Source organism: Dreissena polymorpha, chromosome 8 (genome assembly GCF_020536995.1).
Source record: "Dreissena polymorpha isolate Duluth1 chromosome 8, UMN_Dpol_1.0, whole genome shotgun sequence".
Lineage (NCBI taxonomy): Eukaryota > Metazoa > Mollusca > Bivalvia > Myida > Dreissenidae > Dreissena > Dreissena polymorpha.
In genome coordinates, this window is record NC_068362.1 from 72,812,812 (window position 1) to 72,835,672 (window position 22,861).

The 22,861-nt window shown below is 38.6% G+C and overlaps 1 protein-coding gene across 1 annotated transcript in view; it reads right to left on the reverse strand.

Moving 5' to 3' along the window:
- LOC127840633 (uncharacterized) overlaps positions 1–22,861 on the reverse strand; it is a 317,893-nt gene that overhangs the window by 18,599 nt on the left and 276,433 nt on the right. Inside the window, exons 133-140 of the mRNA XM_052369044.1 lie at positions 22,596–22,723; positions 22,027–22,171; positions 20,757–20,890; positions 20,239–20,392; positions 19,501–19,688; positions 18,848–18,971; positions 16,440–16,597; positions 15,539–15,644 (exon numbers count right to left, since the gene is read on the reverse strand). Coding sequence (XP_052225004.1) covers positions 15,539–15,644; positions 16,440–16,597; positions 18,848–18,971; positions 19,501–19,688; positions 20,239–20,392; positions 20,757–20,890; positions 22,027–22,171; positions 22,596–22,723 — 1,137 coding nt within the window. The remainder of the gene's footprint in view (positions 1–15,538; positions 15,645–16,439; positions 16,598–18,847; positions 18,972–19,500; positions 19,689–20,238; positions 20,393–20,756; positions 20,891–22,026; positions 22,172–22,595; positions 22,724–22,861) is intronic.

Here is a 22,861-nt window from a genome sequence, read left to right on the forward strand (position 1 = left end):
TGAAGATCGGAAAATAAATGTGGCCATCAGAGTGTTAACAATGTTTAACTATAGCCATATAAGGAAAAATGCCCTGCTCCCTGGTGGCCATGTTTTTCAACAACCGGCATCATTTTCGAACTCTTCCAAGATATTATTGGGATGAATCTTCTGACCAAGTTTCATGTCGATTGGACAATAAATGTGGCCTCTAGAGTGTTAACAAGATTTTACTATAGCCATATAAAGCCATATAAGGAAAAATGCCCCGCCCCTTGGCAGCCATGTTTTTCAAGCAAAGGTTACCATTTTTGAAGTCATCCAAGATATCATCGGAAAAAAAATTCTGAGCAAGTTTCATGAAGATCGGAAAATAAATGTGGACTCCAGAGTGTTAACAAGGTTTTACCACAGCCATATGAGGAAAAATGCCACGCCCCCTGGCAGCCATGTTTTTCAACCAACCGGCATCATTTTCAAATTCGAAGATATTATTGGGATGAATCTTCTGACCAAGTTTCATGAAGATCAGACAATAAATGTGGCCTCTAGAGTGTTAACAAGATTTTACCCTAGCCATAAAAGGACAATTGCCCCGCCCCTTGGCAGCCATGTTTTTCAAGCAAACGTAACCATTTTCGAACTCAACCGTCATATCCAAAAAGACATCTTCTGACCAAATTTCATGAAGATTGGACCAAAAATGTGACTTCTAGAGTGTTCACATGTTTTCACTATATACAAATAGAAAAAACTGCCCGGCCCCCTGGCGGCCATGTTTTTCACCGATCTGGACCATTTTGGAACTCGTCCGAGATATTAATGAAACCAATCTTTCCACCAAGTTTCACGATGATTGGGCAAAAATTATGACTTCTAGAGTGTTCACAAGGTTTCTCTATAGCCATATAAGGAATACTGCCCCGCCCTTGGCGGCCATGTCTGTCAACGGACCGGAACCATTTTTGAACTCAACCAACATATCATTTAGACAAACATTTTGACAAAGTTACAAGAAGATTTGGCATCAAATGTGACTTTTACATTGTTCACAAGTTTTTTTTTGACCTAGTGACCTAGTTTTTGACCCAGCATGACCCAGTTTCGAACTCAGTCGAGGAATCAATGGGACAAATGTTCTGACCAAGTTTCATGAAGATCCGACGATAAATGTGGCCTCTAGAGTGTTCACAAGGCAAAATGTTGACGACGGACGACGCTTGACGGACAAAAGGCGATCACAAAAGCTAAAAATGTTCTGACCAAGTTTCATGAAGATTGGACAATAAATGTGACTTTAAGTATTAACAAGTTTTTATGATAGTATAGATATAAGTAAAAACAAATATTTCTAGTAAAATTCATTTTAATTAGTAATTACTTACCTGATATCATATGCTTACTTATTCCGATAGGATCGTAATTTATCCGCAATTTTTCGTCCGAGGAATCCCACACTATTCAGAAACCCGTCAGGTAGGACAGAGCGGTCACAAAGTGCCGTGTAGCCGCACAACCAAAACGGGACATTACCCAGAATCCACTCTTATTCCAATAAAAAATATGAAATATTAGACGAACAGCGGGGTGGGAGGTGGGACTTACCGATATCAGGTAAGTAATTACTAATTAAAATGAATTTTACTAGAAACATTTGTTTTAATAGCTTAATTACGTTACCTGATATCATATGCTGAATTTGCAGCTGAGGCGGGAAGGTTCGCAAAAATCTCCCCATCACAGCGGAACCCATATCTCGGGTTCTCAGCTAATCTTCGTTATTACGGTATTAACTTAATTCACGGATAAGCGTAATATACCTATGCCGTAGAAGATACTACCGTTTGTGCAACCACAAGGGGGCCCAACAAATACAAGTTGTCCTGTTGGCACTCCAGAGAACGAAGATAAAAAGATGAAAAAGTGGTCTGATTCCTCCAGAAAGCAGCTTGAAGCACGTCAGAGAGTGGGGTATGATTAATATATGCCCACGAAGCCGACATTGCTCGTTATTCATGCGGTCTAATCTTAAAAAGGGATGAATCCCTTGAAGAAAGAGAAGAGTAAGCCCTTTTTATAGTCGAGGCTACCCAACGGGAAATAGAAGCCGCAGACACATCGCCCCCCCCCTTTTAAGGGAATGAAGAGTCTCTTACGAGAACCTCGAATAGACATAACTCTACTAAGATAGAACTTCAAAGACCTGACAGGGCAGAGGAGTCTATCTTCATCTTCATTACCACAAGTTCTAGAAAGACTTGGGACCTTGAAGGGTTTATAAGCCATAGAGGGGAGTTGATTTTTAGCAAGGAATCCTGGCTGACACAAGGTGACAGAGCCATCGGAGGAATCAAAACACAGATGGCTTTCTTCGATAGAAAGAGCATGAATTTCACTTCTACGTTTGGATGAAGCCATGGTAAGAAGGAAAACGGTCTTCCAGGTTAGGAACTGTAAAGAAGCCTGATTAAGGGGTTTATAGGGAGCTTTAATAAGCGATCCAAGAACACAAGCCAAATCCCATTTGGGGGTAAGAGAACGAGACACAGAACGTTTAAGTTCCATGGCTCGGATAAGTTCCGAAATGGCTGGGTCAGCACAGACTTGTGATGACTTACGAAAAGCCAAGGTATGCGAAAGCACAGATCTGTATCCTTTGATGGAGCTAAGAGAAAGTTTCTTATCATCAAAGAGATAGATTAGAAAATCCGCTATGCGTCTAGCAGAGGGATTGAGGGGATCAATTTTCCCTCGAACACACCAATTAGAGAAGAGTTTCCAGCGAGCATCATAGACTGCTCTGGTGGACTTTCTCCTTGCAGAGGCAACGAGCGTTGAAGCCCTGACAGAAAAGCGTTTCTTCTGCAGGGATTGCCTGATAACAGCCAGACGTGTAAGTGGAACATGTCTGGATCCATGTGAAGTCTGCCTCTCTGAGATAGGAGATCTGACCTGTGCGGGAGTTCCCTGGGAAATTCGCACAGGAGACCGAGAAGGTCGTTGAACCAGGATCTCCTGGGCCACCAAGGGGCTATCAGGAGGATCCGGCAAGAGCTCACCCTGATTTTCCCTAAGATTTGGGGAATAAGAATGGGTGGAGGATAAGCGTAAGCGTCCAGTTGATCCCAATCGAACGAAAGCGCGTCTACCGCCCACGCTGCTGGTTCGTACACTGGACTCACATACAGAGGAAGTCTGTGGTTGTCTCTGGTCGCAAACAGGTCGACCAGTGGATAACCGAATGTGAGGAATATCTGATTGGCCACTTCCTGATGAAGTGTCCACTCCGATGGAAGTAACTGGTGTTTGCGAGACAAACCGTCCGCCAGGGCGTTGAGACGACCTGGTATGTGTTTGGACAAGAGAGAGACGTTTAGGCTCTTGCAAAGAACAAGTAATTTCATTGTTTCCAGATACAGGGAGTGAGAGTGTGTCCCGCCCTGTTTCTGGATGTAAGCCACGACTGATGTGTTGTCTGTCGATAGCATCACACAGGAGTCCCGAAGATGTGATTGGAATTGAGAAACAGCTAGAAAGACTGCTCGCATTTCGAGATTGTTTATGTGCAGGAGAGACTCCTGAGGAGACCACAATCCTGATAATGCCAGGCTGCGGGGTTCCAGGTGAGCGCCCCAACCTTCCATACTCGCATCCGTTATGAGATATAAAGACGGTTGCGGGGGAAGAAGCGGTACTCCTGCCAACAGGGTCTCCTCGTCTAGCTACCATTGAAGGTGGGGGACTAAGGACGGAAAGATGGGAATCTGTGTAAGCAGATTGTCTGGAGACCATTTCCATCGAGCTGAGAGATAGTGCTGAAGAGGACGTAGGAAGAGACGTCCCAACTGCACGATGTCTGCTACAGAGCTCAGGATATCGTTGAGAGGAAATCTTGAGCTGTGATATGAGATTGGGACAGCACCCATCTGACCTTCAAAAGGATGTCTGATATACGTTGCGGTGAGACCCTGACCCGATTGATGTGGGTCAGAAAATTCATTCCCACGAATATGAAATCCTGAGAGGGAATGAGGTCTGACTTGGATACATTGAGAAGGAGTCCTAAAGAGAGGAGCTCCTTCCAAGAGAACTCTAGGTGTAGCAGAAGCAGTTGACGATCGAGCTGGTGTAAGAGCCAATCGTCATAATACTGAAGCAGTTGAACCCCGTGTAATCGGAGGTGTGCGCTCACTGCGGCCATGAGTTTGGTGAAAACTCGTGGAGCCGTGGCCAATCCAAAGGGCATCGCCCGAAACTTGTAGACCTGGCCTCGAAAGGAGAAGCACAGGTACTTCCGGTAGTTGGGATGGATAGGACCATGGAAGTATGCATCTTCCAGGTCCAAGGAAACCCCCCATTGCATGGGTTTGATGGAGCACCGAATGAAGGCAGGAGTCTCCATCTTGAAAGTAGGTTTGACTAGAAACGTGTTGAACACTTTTAAGTCTATGACTGGTCTCCAGGAGCCGCTTTTCTTTTGAACAAGGAAAAGGCGACTGTAAAATCCTGAAGAACAAGGGTCGTGAACCCTTTCTACCGCCTGTTTTTCCAGGAGTCCGAGAATGGAGTCTGGAAGTTGTGGATGCGGAGATACCAGATCTATTGGGACGCGAGAGAGTGGGGCCTTTTTTCGAATTGAAAAGTGAGGCCTTGTGTGACAAGAGAATGAACCCACGCGTTCGAAGTTATTTGGAGCCATCGATTTGCGAAGTGCATAAGTCTGGCCCCGACTGGTACCTCCGGCATCAGAGATTGTGGCGGTAGAAAGGGGTATGACCTAGGGCTGACCTTTAGGAGGTCCACCCTTGCCGGAAGAAGGATTAAATGACTTCTTGTCCGCATTGGGTTTGCCCTTACTCCAATTTTGTTTTACAGAAGGCTTCCGATAGGAAGTTGTTCTGTTCTGAAAATGAGGCCTATTTGTGGGCTGACGTGGAACAGACGGACGCTTAGTAGGGAAACTGTCCCTTTTAGCGTTCTTGGCCCGTGGGGCCCCTGGGGGCTTAGAAGCAGGGCGCTTAAAAACCACAGGGCGCTGGCCAGAGTTGCTCCTAGCTAAGGAGGCATGTATCTGATCTTCACGATCAGCAGTAAGTGCCGACTGTATCCTCCCTCCGAAAAGAGACTCTGCTGTTAGTGGAGCAGTTCGAAGGGAGTTTACGCCTGTTTCCAAAAGGAAATTATTGGGAAAGGAAGAGAGGATGAGGTCTCTCCGAAGCCTTAACATCTCAGACATAGACGACGCAGCATTGTGAGATAAACACTGCGTAGTACGTGAAAGATGTATCAACAAGGCCCGGAGCTCCTCTGGGATTGAATCAGAGAGCTCCCAAACCAAGTCTAAGGCTGTGGCTGCCATGAGATCTAGCTGGTTAGCCAGACCTATGGAACGGCGTTCTCTCAGCTCCCAATTTTCCAACAGGGAAAGAGGGACTGATGTATGGGTAGATGATGACGGCATTGTAAGTGACAGCTTACTAATGTCAGCATCAGGAACCGGAAGTTTGGAAAGGTCCGAACCGGTAATAGGGTCGGGTTCCGGGGCCTTATAACTTTTCCCGCCGTCCATCTGTTTAGGCTCCGTCAGCTCCTTAGGGGCTTTCCATGGAGATGGCGAAGGCTTATTGGCTGGTTCAAGTGACTGGAAAACAGCCATTGTGGAAGAGCCAATAGGAAGGCGTAGATCCACTCGGGAAGTAGTCTTACTTATCCTGCCGGTCTCTCGTCTGCGTGCTACCTGTTCTGTAACGGTAACCGCAGATCCTGTGAGAGACAAGGAAGGGCGGGGGCAGAAGTCCTCATCTAAGGTATTGAACATAAGTTCGTATACCTGATTGATGGAGGCCAAATAATAAAGTTCGGCCTCATTAGACTCCGAACCCGCCTCAATCGAACCATCTGCGGGAGCATTGGATTGATTAAAACCGGTGGATATAGGAGAAGGAATAATAGATTCATTCGCTTCTATCATGAGAGAATCGTTTTCCGGCACCATCAAAGATATAGCTGGTGAGTTAGGTCTCTCAGAGATCAAGTCAGCAGACTCACTTTGAATACAAGAGGTCGCTGGTAAAGGATCAGTCGAAAAAGGGACAAAGATTCCCGGCGACTGTTGGATCCACAAAGTATTGGGATTTGATGGTGTAGCGGCAGCCCGGGGTATACTTCTATGCAATGTGGAAGAGACCCGTGGGGCTGAAAACGCAGCCGAAGTGGTTAGATTAACCCCTGTTACTTGAGCCTGATATGTATGCAAACTAGTGTTTGAATACAAATTATGCTCAGTGGTTGTAGGAACGGCTGAAGTGTGTGTTGAGGCCAAAATAGAGGCCGACACACGTGGAAGGGTGTCAATAGATTCCTCAGAGAAGGATCGACTAGGGGACCTAGGAGTCCGAGAGCGCCTAATAGAGGAAGGTCTATGTCCCTTATCCCTACGCAATCTACGCCGAGAAACACTCGGTGAGCGTGAACGACGTCCCCTCCGATAATGATGAGGGCTATTTGAAGTAGACGATGAGTCATACGACGACGAGCCCGAGGTGGAGGAGTAGCCGGAAACATCAGACACTACACGTTTACGTCTGTGACTCACAGTAGAAACGCGGCTGCGTCTACCTTTGTGGAGTACTGACAAGGTAGTGTCAACATCTACGGTGACCGGAACGGTCTGTGGCACAGACCGAAATCCGGTGACCGGATCGGTCATTACATGACCGGTGACCGGACCGGTCAATGACCGGTGACCGGACCGGTCACAGCCTGACCGGTGACCGGACCGGTCAATGACCGGTGACCGGTTGACCGGTGACCGGTCATAGCATGACCGGTGACCGGACCGGTCAATGTTGACCGGTGACCGGACCGGTCAATGTTGACCGGTGACCGGTGAAGTCTCCGGACCGGTCAACTGGTCATTCCCGATGAACGGACCGGGCAAAGTTTGTCCGGTGTCGTGACGGGGTAGGGACCGATGCCTGGCAGCTACTGGTGGCATATGGTCAAGATCGTGTGGTGAAAAGTCCCGACACACGGAAATTTTCCTACGTTGATCTGATGCCGAGTCAATCAACTGGTCATTCCCGATGAACGGACCGGGCAAATTTTGTCCGGTGTCGTCACGGGGTAGGGACCAATGCCTGGCAGCTACTGGTGGAGAATGGTCAAGATCGTGTGGTGAAAAGTCCCGACACACGGAACTTTCCCTACTTTGATCTGAACTATTCTTGTTGCGTCCACGACTCTTGAAGGGTCGACGCTTAATGGCCCAGGTATCTGCAGACCAATGCTCACAGAAAGGGCAGCAGTTATCCTGGGCACATCCTGCACACGACAGGCAGCTACCATGGTTGTCCCATGCTGCCCTTATGTGTCCACATGAGCAACGTGTTTGAGGCATATTTTGCCTTGAACAAACAAACAAATACACAAAACAATTACAGAAATACACGGATATATATACGGAGAATGTTTTAACGCAATACAAAAACTTCTCTATTCTGTTAAACAGAAGAATCCAGCGAAACAGAAGCAACATATAAGTTAATAACAAAATGTCGGCCTTTGTACATCGCCATCCGGAATAAGAGTGAATTCTTGGTAATGTCCCATTTTGGTTGTGCGGCTACACGGCACTATGTGACCGCTCTGTCCTACCTGACGGGTTTCTGAATAGTGTGGGATTCCTTGGACGAAAAATTCCGGATAAATTACGATCCTATCGGAATAAGTAAGCATATGATATCAGGTAACGTAATTAAGCTATTAAAATGCCCTGCCCCATGTTGGCCATGTTTTTCAATTATCCAAAAACATTTTTGAACTCGTCCAAGATATCATTGAGACAAATCTTCTGAGAAAGTTTCATGAAGATTCAACAATAAATGATGCCCATACAGTGTTAATAAAATATTCTTGACGCACAACGGAAGACAGACAATGGACAAAAGGACAAAAGTTCACCATGAGCAACAAGAGGGCCTGAAAGGCCCAAAGTCGCTCACCTGAGATAACAAGAAATTATTGGGATAAATCTTCTGACCAAGTTTCACGAAGATCGGAAAATAAATGTGGCCTCTAGAGTGTTAACAAGGTTTTACTATAGCCATATAAGGAAAAATGCCCCGCGCCCTGGCAGCCATGTTTTTCAACCAACCGGCATCATTTTTGAACTTTTCCAAGAAATTATCATGATGAATCTTCTGACCAAGTTTCATGAAGATCGGACAGTTAATGTGGCCTCTAGAGTGTTAACAAGATTTTACTATAGCCATATAATGACAAGAGGGCGTGAAAGGCCCAAAGTCACTCACCTGAGATAAAATGAAATGACCTGTTTTTGCAAGATATCAATGAAACAAATGTTCTAACCAAGTTTCATGAAGAATGAACAAGAAATGCCCCCCCCCCCCCCCTGGCGGCCATTATTTTTTAACAGAGCTGAACCATTTTTGAAATCTTCCAAGATATGTCAAAATTTCATGAAGATAATGTCTTCAAGACTGTTCACATGTTTTCACAATATACATATACAGAAAACTGCCCCACTGCCTGGTGCCCATGTTTTTCCACTTATCACAACCATTTTCAAACTCGTCCGAGACATCCACATAACTAATGTTTTGACAAAATTTTATGATGATTAAGCAAAAAATTTGACTTCTAGAGTGTTCACAAGCTTTTTTACTATATAAATGTAAGGAAAAAGACCCCCCCCTGGCAGCCATGTTTTTTATATAGATCCAAACCATTTTCGAACTCAAATGTCGTATCCAGGTGTGGTAGTGCGGTCTCGTTTACTTACGCAAGTGAACTGGTCACGGGATGGTTACGAGTTATGTAACTTTGTGAGCACTTATGTAATGCGGAAATATTTGTTCCACAATTGCTTATTTCCGGTCAGGATGACACTGCTGACTGGTTGTAACTCAATTAAGTAAATGTATTGCCGTTTACTTGAATCATTTTATAAACATATTATTCAACAGTAGGCTGTTTAACACTAAACAATTTAGAAATATGAAAATGTATCAATTTTATATTTCATTTCATTAATTATGTGTATAATTCATTACCGTTTTATTTTCAATTTTCTGACATCGTTTAAATACATAAAGCCTGAAAATGATTAATCTTGATAAATGAACTCGGCAAATAAGAAAGGTAAATCTTGATTTTGAAGGTCATTCTGATTCTGTTTTTTATCTCCAGAAACTTATAATTGAAATTATTTCTTTATTGTTTTCATAGAGTATCCATTTGATATTTGTAAACATATCTTCAATATGATTATATAGAGTGAATCATTATGGAATCTTGTTTTGATATGAAGTTCCCATTTAATTAACATATTTTTTTGTAAATTGTTAAAAACATGCATGAAATACTCCCACTGTGAAATAAAATATATCAAACAGTTCAACCAGCTTTTATTACTGACCACTGATATTAACATCTGGCATACAGCCCAGTGAGAGGGTAAGTAAGCTGAGTGGTAAATAGTTACACAATGCAATGATCAATATCTGGGTTCTAACAAATTCTAGAGCAGAACTAAAAATAGATCGGGGAATATGACTCAGCAGGTTAAACAAGGGAGATAGCTACTGCAAAATTGTGTACATGTTATCTTTCTTTCAGCTATCTCTTAGTTGATAGGCTTACCATAAGATATAATGACTAAAACAGTTGTTAATTATGAAATTCTGTGTAATGAAAAATTAAATAAAAAAGATAATGGTGCATAATAATGACATAATAAAACCAAACTTTACTACACAGGAAACAAATGTTCTGACCAAATTTAATGAAGATTGGGCAACTGAATTAAATTTTAAAAAATACAGACGTTATGAATAAATGGTGATATTTTATTTTAAGAATCTATACATTATTGCAAGTTTAATTGCGAAATATGAAGGATATTAACTTAACATTGTCTTCATTGTAAGAATACATTAAAGCAGCACTATATAACATAACTAGAGTGTTGACAAGGTTTTACTATAGTCATATACGAAAAAATGCCCCGCCCCCTGGCGGCCATGTTTTTCAACCAACCGGCATCATTTTCTAACTCGTCCAAGATATTAATAAGATGAATCTTCTGACCAAGTTTCATAAAGATCGGACAATAAATGTGGCCTCTAGAGTGTTAACAAGATTTTACTATAGCCATATAAGGAAAAATGCCCCGCCCCTTGGCAGCCATGTTTTTCAAGCAAAGGTTACCGTTTTTGATCTCATCCAAGATATCATTGGGACAAATCTTCTGAGCAAGTTTCATGATGATCGAAAAATAAATGTGACTTCTAAAGTGTTAACAAGGTTTTACTATAGCCATATAAGGAAATGTTTTTCAACCAACCAGCATTACTTTTTCTAACTCGTCCACAATATTATTGGGATGAATCTTCTTACCAAGTTTCATGAAAATCGGACAATAAATGTGGCCTCCAGAGTGTTAACAAAATTTTACAATAGCCATATATAGCCATATAAGGAAAAATGCCCTGCCACTTGGCAGCCATGTTTTTCAAGCAAACGTAACCATTTTCGAACTCATCCAAGAAATCATACATACCAATCTTCTGACTAAATTTCATGAAGATTGGGACAATAATTGTGGCCTCTAGAGTGTTAACAAGGTTTTACTATAGCCATATAAGGAAAACTGCCCCGCCCCCTGGCGGCCATGTTTTTCACCGATCTGGACCATTTTGGAACTCGTCCGAGATATCAATGAAACCAATGTTTTGACCAAGTTTCATGATGATTGGGCAAAAATTGCGACTTCTAGAGTGTTCACAAGGTTTCTCATTAGCCATATAAGGAATGCTGCCCCGCCCCCTGACGGCCATGTTTTCAACGGACCGGAACCATTTTTGAACTCAACCAACATATCATTTAGACAAACATTTTGACAAAGTTACATGAAGATTGAGTATCAAATGTGATTTCTACAGTGTTCACAAGGTTTTTCTTTTTTTTGACCTAGTGACCTAGTTTTTGACCCAGCATGACCCAGTTTCGAATTCAGTCGAGGTATCAATGGGAAAAATATTCTGACCAAATTTAATGAAGATCAGACAATAAATGTGGCCTCTAGAGTGTTCACAAGGCAAATGTTGACGGCGCACGACGCACGACGGACAAAAGGCGATCACAAAAGCTCACCATGAGCACGTTGTGCTCAGGTGAGCTAAAAAGTATTAGACTCATACACATTGTCGCCATGTTTGAAGATGATATTATTAAAACTAATTGAGTTAACTAAATCAAGATGTGATAACATCATTTGTACTCAGCAAGTGTCATTCAGATTGAACTAACAATTGACATGACGCCTGGGCGATGATCGCTCCGCCTACTTAAACACGTGACTTAGCTGTTAGCAAACCTAGACAAGCTAACACCAAAATGGCTTCTTTGCCTATAGATTGCATATGGATTTACTCGATATTCAGGAAGATTTTTTTCACACCATATAAACTTGTAAAAGGGGTTTGTGTTATTTAGTTATTATGCAAATGCAAAAATTTACGTTTATAGAGAACATCAGCTATTTATAAAGTTTCTTTCGGTACATTAAACACCCTCTCAAACGCTTGCGCGCTTACCAAAATCGAACCTGTTATTACGTGTTATGGTGGTATTAGCAATAAATTAACACTTAATACACCGGTATTTACACATGGTATTTACAAAAATATTAACGAAAAATTTTCCCTCGTGTATTTGACACAAAATATCGCTTTATAACTGGGAATTCGGTAAAGTTTCACGCGCTTTCTCACGCCGAGTGGGTACCTAAATCCCACATGTTATTAGGTATAAAAGTGATGTTAATAAAATTAAACATTGCTTATTGGACATTTATCAATCACTATAATTGAAAGTGCAAAACAACACAATCAGTTTGGTCATTGTCTGATATAAATTAGCGTTGTATGAAGGAAAATTCAGTCAGGCTACTTAATAAAGCTACCAGTATCAGACGCACGCGCAGGTACCGACTTCTCCAAAGTTACCGGATTTATTGGTTATATCAGTAATACAAACTCTTATACAATGGCATTTATCGATATGTTTTTATTAAAATAGTAACATAAAATGGTTTTCAATTGTTTCTGACACACACAAAAACTTGATTTGTAACGGGGATTTCATTAAGTTACGCAAAGTGGGTTCCAATATTCTCAATTATTTTACTTGCACACGTGATATAATTCATACTTAATAAGCTTAGTTATTGCTTATATGACATTGCCAGTTTTTGAAATAAATTAATGTTCTATAAGGGGGATCTCGATAATTCTACACATTGAAGCTTCCACTCGCTCTTGTCAAGACCGCATTTCCGCGTTGGAAATCTTTCTGGATATTGAATGTCAGAAATACATAATCCCTATTTACACCTTTTTGCCAGAGTTCATTTCGGTTGTTTTTTTTTTCGAACAAATTAATCGAAACTCGTTGAAAAAATAGAACTAGTCATTCGATCTCCAAGTGTGGATTAAAAGCGTTCATTTGTGACACCACATGTCTGCACATGTGTAGATACCGTTATATAGATAAGATACCACGTGTCACCTTCTAATAACATGTATAATGACAATAAAGTGCATAACTATCTGAGTAATAAAACACAGCATGAATTAGGCTTCATTCTGGGTTTTACTTCTCTGAAAGTAATGCAGATGAACCTTGCCTCTACTCACCTAGTAACTGACAAAACTATTAAAAACATGAACTATTATGTGATGATCAGATCGATTAAATCTGCTAGTATATTCGATAATAAGATATTGTAATTGTCTTTGACAGTGTTGACGTTCAGTTGTTCGTGGAGACGACAGCTTGCATTTATCCATATCTTACATCTCTTTTCCGCTTTGGAAACGATATAAATGTAATGCCACCAACTACTCTGTCAGAAAGTCGATTGTCCGAGTTACATAATCCCCATTGACACCGTTTTACCATTTTTAATCTACGTTTTTTAAAGAGGAAAACAAAAGAAACTCGTTGAAATAAAAGTGAGCCTAGACAAAGCTTGTCTAGGAAATTGGCGGATAGTTCGTTGCTAACTCGCGCGCCAGATTAATCGATCGCTTATTGGTAGATCAATTCTAAGATAAGGATTTGATTGACAGGCGGCGTCATGTCAATTGGACTATTAACAGTATTTACAATGTTTCACTATAAACAACTGTAGACAAAAATAAAAACTGCCAACCCCACTGACAGCCTTGTTTTTAAACAAACATGAACTATTTTTTCAGATTCACCTTGCAATTATATTTCCAAGTAAAAAATCAGTCCGTTTTAAACACAAATCTTTGCTAATCACACAAACAAATTCAGATCTCATCAATAAACTGTGTGCCTCAACAAGTATATCTTATCTTATCTATGGTGCCAGACATCAAAGAAATAGCACAATAAGGTATCAAGTTGCTGATCTTAAAATAGAACAACAAGGTTCACTCAGAGATGTGTATTGATTTGTGTTGCTCTGCAGGCAGTTGATAAGGGTCAGTTGGAGTAATTAAGTGTGCATTCATGATAGGAATTCAAATATTCAAGCTATGAAAAGTTTTTTCTCCTTAAAGTAATTTTCTGCGAAATAAGTTTACTACATTAAACTTTAAGAATATTTAATAAAGAATATTCAGATAGCATAAAACATGTTTGCTTGCTGTAAATCACTAACCAAGCTTCATAATCATCATCATCATAATCTTCTTCAGAAAAGAAAAAACAGCAACAGTGTTTTTATTTGAAATTTTATTTGATATCTTATAAAGATATCATTGGGCAAATGTTCTGACCACGTTTCATGAAGATTGGACAATAAATGTAACTCTTTGAGTGTTAACAATATTTTACTAAAGCCATATAAGGAAAAATGCCACGCCCCCTGGTGGCCATGTTTTTAAACCAACTAGAACCATTTTCAAACTCGTACAAGATATAATTCGGATAAATGTTCTGACCAAGTTTCATAATAATCGAACAATAAATGTGGCCTCTAGAGTGATAACAAGGTTTAACAAAAAGCCATATAAGGAACAATTCCCCACTCCCTGGCAGCCATGTTTTTCAACCAACCGGAACCATTTTCGAACTCGTTCAAGATATCATAAGGATAGATCTTTTGGCCCAGTTTCATGATGATCAGACAATAAATGTGACTTCTAGAGTGTTAACAAGGTTTTACTAAAGCCTATATAACCATATAAGGAAAAATTCCCCGGCCCCTGACGGCAATGTTTCACAAGCAACTGGAACCATTTCCGAACTCGTCCAAGATACCATGGGGAAAATCTTCTGACCAAGTTTCATGATGATCGGACAATAAATGTGGCCTCTAGAGTGATTAACAAGGTATAACTATAGCCATGTAAGGAAAAATGCCCTGCCCCCTGACGGCCATGTTTTCAACCAACTCGAACCATTTTCGAATTTATTCGAGATATTATTGAAACAAATTCTGACCAAGTTTCATGACAATCAGACAATAATTGTGGCTTCTAGAGTGTTAACAATGTTTTACTAAAGCCATAAAAATCTTCTAACCGAATTTCATGAAGATCGGGCAATAAATGTGGCCTCTAGTGTGTTAACAAGGCACATGTTGATGCCGCATGATGCGCAAAGAACGACGGACAAAGGGCGATCACAAAGCTCACCATGAGCACTTTGTGCTCAGGTGAGGTAAAAAAATAAGAATAACATTAAATAAAGAAAAAACGCAACCCTCATCTGGGCTCGAAACACTGATCTCTGCAGTAAAAGTCTATCGCTTAGACCACTCGGCCATCCGTGCTCATACAATGAAAGATGTATTTGTTTTACTTCATTTAACCAATCCTCTAAGTACCACAAAAATATAACGACAACAACAGAACTCTCCAAATTATTAACTCGTTTCGCGTTGCAAAGCTTTGTAATTTTCAGGTTTTTAAATCGTCAAAAGATGCATATAACGGATATTTCAGAGCATGGTAAATATTCATTATTACTGTTTCTAACAAATATCATAACTAAAACGAAAATTTGCGAATCTAAAACAATTTGTTTTACATTTTGTGAATCTACCGTGAAAAGGCCCCTTTAAGTACTACATGGACCAATTTTCTTCAATATTTAACTTGGTGTGATTACTAAAATTATTGTAAAAGCCATATATTAGCACTTGATATGCATATTTTCTTAATATTTGAACATATTTCTAAAGCCAAACATAGTCACCTTTGTATTGTAAATTCCGATTTTTTTTCCTACTTGAATATAGTCGGAATAATGAATTATCAAAGCTAAATATGGCAACCTAAGTAGTGTAAGTAAGGGTCTATTTTCGACATTTCACTAAGATTACAATGGTTTATTTGCAACTCTTATTTACACAAAAACCAGACCTTGTAATGCTCTTGTGACAACAGTTTTTGTCGCCATATTGAAGGTGATAGGATGCCTTTTAAAAGTTTGATATCCCAAGTTAATTTAAAATGCAAAAAAGGAAAAATATTGTACTATTGGTGACTATTGTACACACCTGCAACGTTCTGCTTCAGTCATGTACGAGGCAAATTGTATGGCCATCTGGTATGCCATGGACAGGTTCCAGGAAGCGCTGGCATTTTCAAATTTTATCTGGCAATCTGGAGTAACAGTTAACATAAAATAATCATTGACTAAACCATGATCAATGAAATATAATTGTTTGCATCAATGAACTATTTTCATGACGAGAAAATATAATTTAGAAAAAACCTTACATATGAATTACATACATTGGCTCTTTTTGAAACACACAACTATGGCATTTTTTTCTGATAGATGCAACAATAACAAAAAATTAAGCAGCTGATGGTATTTTTTTGTAGTTGAAAGGTTACAGGTAAGAATTTGTGATTGAATTTAAAGGACTAAGAGTCAAATGCAATACCGGTAACTTTGCAAAATTAATGAAATAGTATTACAAAAAGGTTGTTTTATGGGCATGTTAAATGTAGAAGTTGTGCTAAATAGCCTTGAAATGTGATTTTTAATAAAGTGAAATAACTCTTGGATAAAACACAATTATTAAACCTCGACTATATGCACTGTAGCTCAAAAAGATAATTATACTGTAAAAGTTTCACGAAAATAAAATGCAACATGTAGGAGAAATGACGCACAGAAGCTTGCATATGTTATTTAAAAAAAAAAACACTTAATAATTGAATAAACAAAGAACAGGCCAAACCTTGACAATATGCACTAAATCACTTGGAGTCAATCATTCTGTAAAAGTCTTACAAATACAAAATGTAGCAAAAGTGGTGCACAGAAGCATGTATATGTTATTTTAATGAAAGGGCAATAACTTCTTTGAAAATAATGGACACGTAAAATGATGACAGTATGCGCTGTAGCACTTTGGCAGGATATAACAAATGTTGTTGAACACTTACTGCATGTTGTGGGATGGTAGCCTCCAGTAATGTTTTCCACAAACTCAGGGTACAGGTCGAGAGCGCGGTTCAGTCTTGCTAGTCCATTTTCATTACTTTCCCCGTCGCAAGGGCTGAAAAACTCTTGATTGATGCACGATGGAAGGCTGTATTGCAAGCTGAAAAAATATTATCCAAAACCTTAGGTTTACAATGCATAAATAAAATCTACTAGTATTTAATATGCTCCGACATGAATTTTTATGTTTTTTCATAGTTTGATATAAGTATCATGCCAAGGTTCAAATATTATTTTTCTGGAAGGTCATACTCAAAAGTTATATTTAACAGCATTGTATACAATGTGTTGATCTATATGGGCAGTACTTTGTGAAAAAGGGGTTTAATGCATGGACGTAAAATGTCGTCCCAGATTAGCCTACGCAGTCCACACAGGCCTAATCAGGGACGACACTCTCCACCTAAACTATATTTTTCCTAAGAAGAGACTTTCTTGAAAAAATAATATCATTAAAGCCTAAAGTGTTGTCCCTGATTAGCCTGTGAGGACTGCAGAGGCTATTCTGCGATGACACTTTACGCACATGCATTAAGCCCCTTTTTCACAGAGCATGGCTCATAATTGTTAACAGCTGATGTTCAATAATGGATGAGCTGATAGGGGAATCCTATGTGAGTATGCCATCTGCATATCATTACTGGTTATATATACATGTATTACAGTATTGTATATAATTTTGTTAACTACTATTTGTAAGATGCTTGTTCGTTATTTGCATTAGTAATGTTGCATACCACTAACAACTTGACTTGTGAGTAAAAGCATCAGCACTCACATTATTTCATTGACGTTATGAGAAGTTTGTTGTTACGTTCCTTTTTTTTTTAAAGAAATAAGCTCTCATAGATTATCAAGTAAGTGAGTGTGTAATAATTGAACAGTATTTCACGTATCTATATTTGTAGTTCCTAGACAATGTAGATAATATCCCTTTTTTATGAGTGATTCTTTCCAATTAGACTGCAAAGTCTTCGGTTAAGCTCGCATCGTCCAATACAAAATATTTTGCACACAGACTTGTCAAATTTAGTAAACCAAATGGACAGTCAAGTAGTGTATTGTGGATTATACAAATAGATTTACAATAATAGACCATACATGCTTAAGGTTGAATTATAATATTTTCATTGAGGTATCTTGCTTCATGATGGCTTCAAATCTTAAATATATTATCCAGGCCAATATTTAAATAGCAGTTTTCACGAAGATTTCAATATGAGTCTCATGCTTAGCTTCAAATAATAATTAATGTAGGCTCAAATATAAGCCAAATGCTTAGAATCCAATAACCTTTTGTTAAGAATGCTTCAATATAGGCCACATGTTTAGGTTCAAATACCATATATCATGGATGCTTTACTATCGGCTGTATGCTGTAATTCCACTATCATTTTTTCGATAAGGTACATGCCAAATTTGATGCTACTATTTCATGAAGGCTACAGATTTAAAAGCTACATGATAAGGTTAAACTATAATATTTCATATGGGCGACATTGTTTATTTAAAAATATTATTTGCCAATCAAAAGCCATATTAGCAAATAAGTGCATACATTAGCATATTTACCAAACCAAAAAAAGCTTATAAACGTCTCAAGAGACTAATTGTGTTTCAAGGTCTATATAATATACCCACTGAAATACAACAAGAGACGAGTTTGTCAGAAACACAATGCTTCCTATTGCCCCCTTGCAACACTCAAAATGTGCAGCTCCATTAAATACACATGCATGCCAATTATAAAGTTGCTATCTTCGATATTGCAAAAGTTATGACCAAGGATAAAGTTTTTATGCCGCTTTGAAGCTATATATTTGACCTTTGACCTTGAAGAATGACAATGACCTTTCACCACTTTAAATGTGCAGCTACACGAGATACACACGCATACCAAATATCCAAATATCAAGTTATATCTTCAATATTGCAAAAGTTATTCAATATTACAAAAGTTTAACCAAGGTTAAAGTTTTCAACAGAATGACAGACAGGTCAAACACAGTATACCCCCGACCATACGATAAAAAGGGTATCAGCATACAGGACAAGAAGACAGAATCGCCAGTATGGCTCTATCAAGTTAAATAATGTGTATAAATCCTTTACCCCATAAGAAGCAAAGAGGAAATGGCTTTTGCAACCAATATAAAACCAGAACAACATGCCAGTAACTCACAGTCTGTTCAGTTTTTGTGCTATTTGCTGCTCATCAGTAACTTAGAGTTGGAAATGAAGCCTTTCAAACTTGAAATCAGTAAGACAGTTATTAAATTAAATGTAACTTTCTAAGGGACTACTAATGCGTCAAAATACGTAAATGGTAAAGGATTAAAGACGACCATACTAGCATAGAGACAAGTTGTAGGGTTGGATAGACACTGCAGTCGGCATTAGACATGTGCTGGCAACGTCATACACAAGATTCACACCCTCTTCACACTGGCCATATGCAGGGAAGCTGTCAGATACTGTAACAAGAATCAACATTTCCAGCAAAGTCAACATCAGTTTATCCAGTTAAAATCCAGTTGCATATTAAAAGTGTGAATCAAATAGCGTAAATCAAGGGTGTATTTAAATTTTATACATTATAAAGATTGATTTAACCTTCCAATGGAGTGACCCCAGCTTTGATCATTTCAAACTTAAGGAACTGTTTATTTTTTAATTTAAAAATAAATTAATACGGCGAAGGACTTATAAATTTATTAATATGGGAGCGACAAGGCAGATTTAAAACCATGGTTTGTATGGTAAGTCACTACCTTTATGGTGGACTGTAAACCATGTTTTGATCTGAAATGATGCTAAGCTTTGTTGAAGAAGTTGCCAACTCTTTGTTCACATCCTATTTGTCTATAACTTCTTAAATAATGTTATGATACTTGTATGCTTTTCAACTTTGATGGATTATTTATTACTTATTCAAATTAAATGTAAACGGGGCAATACGAGTGAGTCACTTAATGTTACATGCCTCTGGATCCAAATTGATACCTGTACATGATGCGTAGTCCACCTCGCCATATCTCGACAAATTCTGAATCATGGACATATTCTGGCTAAGGCGCAATATCCTGTGGTAAGCATTTCCCGTGATGTTCACAACATCCAGAATACTGGATGGACCGCAGGTAACCTCTGGGAAATAATACTTGTAGCAGCCAAAGAAACGATTCAGAACACTGTAAATATGAAGCAAGGAAATACCTGAGAGTTATTAATATTTTTTATCATTCTTAAGTTCAAATATAGGTGCCAGTCTGCATGTAGCATTACGGCTTCACCGTGAAGTAATAATGAATTTTGTTGAACTTTTAAATAAAATTGGCCATTTTTGCTTTGAGATTGGGCAAATAGTAATGCTCCAGATTAGCCTGAGAACACAATGCTTTACAAAGACAATTTCAATTATATTGCATCATTAAGCTTACATAGTTGAAATTAAACACACTGGAAAAAAAAATAATCTGTACATAATGATTGCAATTCGTATTTCCGTTCTTTAATGTTTCAGCAAAGATATCAGTTATAATAAAGTTTTCTTTTGTTTATTTACTCCATGCAATCATTTGATGTTTATTCAAGTTATTCAGTCATGTTTGTTCGATTGTACGTTCAAAATAAAGACACACAATGCTGGAATTTATAAATACTAGGGCTGCCACCTTGCTTAACATATTGATATCAGCTCCGAAACAAACTAAGTATTTTAGTAATCTCTGTTCACCATACCTGCACTTTAGCAGTCCCGACCGGTCAGGACTGGACCTCGTGTTGGCCTCAGGAATTAAGAACAGGGTGACCAATGGTTGCAGGCATGTCATGGCCATATGGGCAGTATGGTAACCAAACTGAATGTCGCATTCCGAAAACGACATGGTGTCAGCTGTAATACAATTTGATATAAAGTTTCTGAAAAGTTACCAGCTTTCATTAACAGCTTTGCAGACAATATTCATTTATTTTTTTTGATCTTTTGTGTTGGAACAATAGAATATATATTTTTTGGCTTTGGTGTGCTTTAATGTAGACATGTGTTTCTGATATTCCCTTTTTTAACAGATAACAATACATTTATTACGGTATGTTTTGAAAAGGTATTTTTAGGTGAAAAACCAGATAAATTGGAAGTTCCTATAGATTTATTGGAAACCACATGTTTAAACTCAACAATTGTTTATTTGTTTTGAAAATTCTACCAACATAAATTTCAATATATAAGGAATACCGCTAAGCTGAGTGTAACTTACTGCATCCAATAGTATCATTGCGTAGTAAGCCTTTCCTCAAATTATTTGCGCTAAACAATGCTTTCACATCCACTAGACCGCATCCGAAGGTGTTCATTTGGTTAGAAAGACACCCCTCCATAGCAACATCATATCTGAAAACACATACACATTTCATTGAAGTGTAAGAATACATCATTTGTGCTGTTTAAAACACATGGTTCAAAGACTTCAGATTAGTGTTTAATAACATGTCACTGTTTTTCAAACAGTAGCAAAACTTGAGAAGCCACTTATGCCACTTTGTCACAACTTATACATTTTAATTTTACAAATATATAATATATAACTGGGAATCTAATCAAAAGCTATCAGTGTTTTATACCACCATTTATTGTTTTCACACATATATGCAGCCTGTACATGTTGTTTTACTTTTGAACTTTGTTTACTAGTAATTTGGTGTTTGTAGTGACAAACTGTCCTATTTTATGTGCCTTATTGATTTGAATACCTTCAATGCATGGTCAAGTTATAAAGAATAAAATCCTGATTGTGAAAACAAGCCGTTGTACTTTGACCTGAACGTTTGACCTTGAATGTAGCCCAATAGATAATTGATAGAAATATATACTCTTTCTTATTAAAAAAGCCATAACTTTCATGTGCCTAGGGCGATTCAGCCTCCATTTTTGCCAATACAATTTGAATAAGTTTGGTCAAGATTCGATGAAAAGTGTATGAGTAAGAGAAGGGGAACAGCCAATTTCCTTTTGTTTGGTAACAAAGGGTCATAAATCTGAAGTAATGCTTGCCAATTTGCTGGTTGTTGATCTTTGTCTCCATTATATGTCAACAAACATTTCCAGAAAGTTAATGAAGATTCAATAAAAACTGTAGAGAGGGAAAACAATGAATTTCACATATTTTTTTATTAAACAATAGGCATTAACTCTGACATGCTTGGTGTTAATTTTCTGCTTATCAAAGGTGGCCTCAAGTTGATATAAACAAAGATTCATTGAATGTTTCCTGAAGATTCGATGAAAACAGTACGCGTATAAAAGTGGAAATGGTTAATGTAGGATTTTTTAAACTTAAAAATAAAGGGCAATAACTCCAAATTGGTTGGTCCAATTGGCTGGTTATCAAAATAGGCCTTGAAATTGATGTCTACAAACATTTCAAGAAAGTTTGGTGAAGATTGAATTAAAACTGTATGACTTTAAGTGTGGAAGAAATGAATGTGACTCTCGTCCACATGGCAAAGATGTAGCAATATCCAACGTACAAACATCTTTCTGCAAAGTCCAGAACTGAGTAGTTGAGACCGTTAAGGCAATGATATTCCAACAGATATCTTGCCAGACCAACGTTGGAGCATACTGCCTGCATGTCGGTGGGCATTTCTGCATCAATGAGTTCAAAGGTCGATCCTGTAACAGATACAGTTTTATTAGAATACATTATGGTTATACCATGATCACCCCTATAACCTCCACCCCAAACAACATAGTGAAAATCATCATTGTCATTATCATCATCATCAAGACTCCTTTAAATGATCATCAACATTGTCATCAGCAACAGCATCACTTACTACACAATAATCAGCAGGCCTCTTTAATCCTTTTTTTGTCAATATGATCATCATCATTATCACACCATCACCACAAAAATCACTTCTCCTACCACCATCATAATCATCATATTTATCATCATCACTACCATACTATAAGATCTTTTCTTATCATGAATAGTAAATGCTGCTATAACTATCATTACCATCATTTATTCCATCCTTTGTTTAAGAATGCTAAAATACATGCAAATGCATCATAGCCATTGCTGGAGTGTTACCTTGACAAATAGAGACTGCTGCCTGGTGGTTAATTTGTTGCAGGGTGTTCTGTAAATCTGACGCTGGGCAGGTTTCCCCCTTCAGGAAAGCATGGAATTTCACGCATCGGAGCACGTTTTCAAAATGGCTGAAAAACAACATCATCAACAAGCGCTGTAATTGTAATAATGCCATTTGAGATATGGTTTAGTGCAAACATAAGTTAAAGTCATTGTACTATGCATGTTCGTAAGTAGTCCTTTTAGAAGTATAAGAAGTTTCAGTT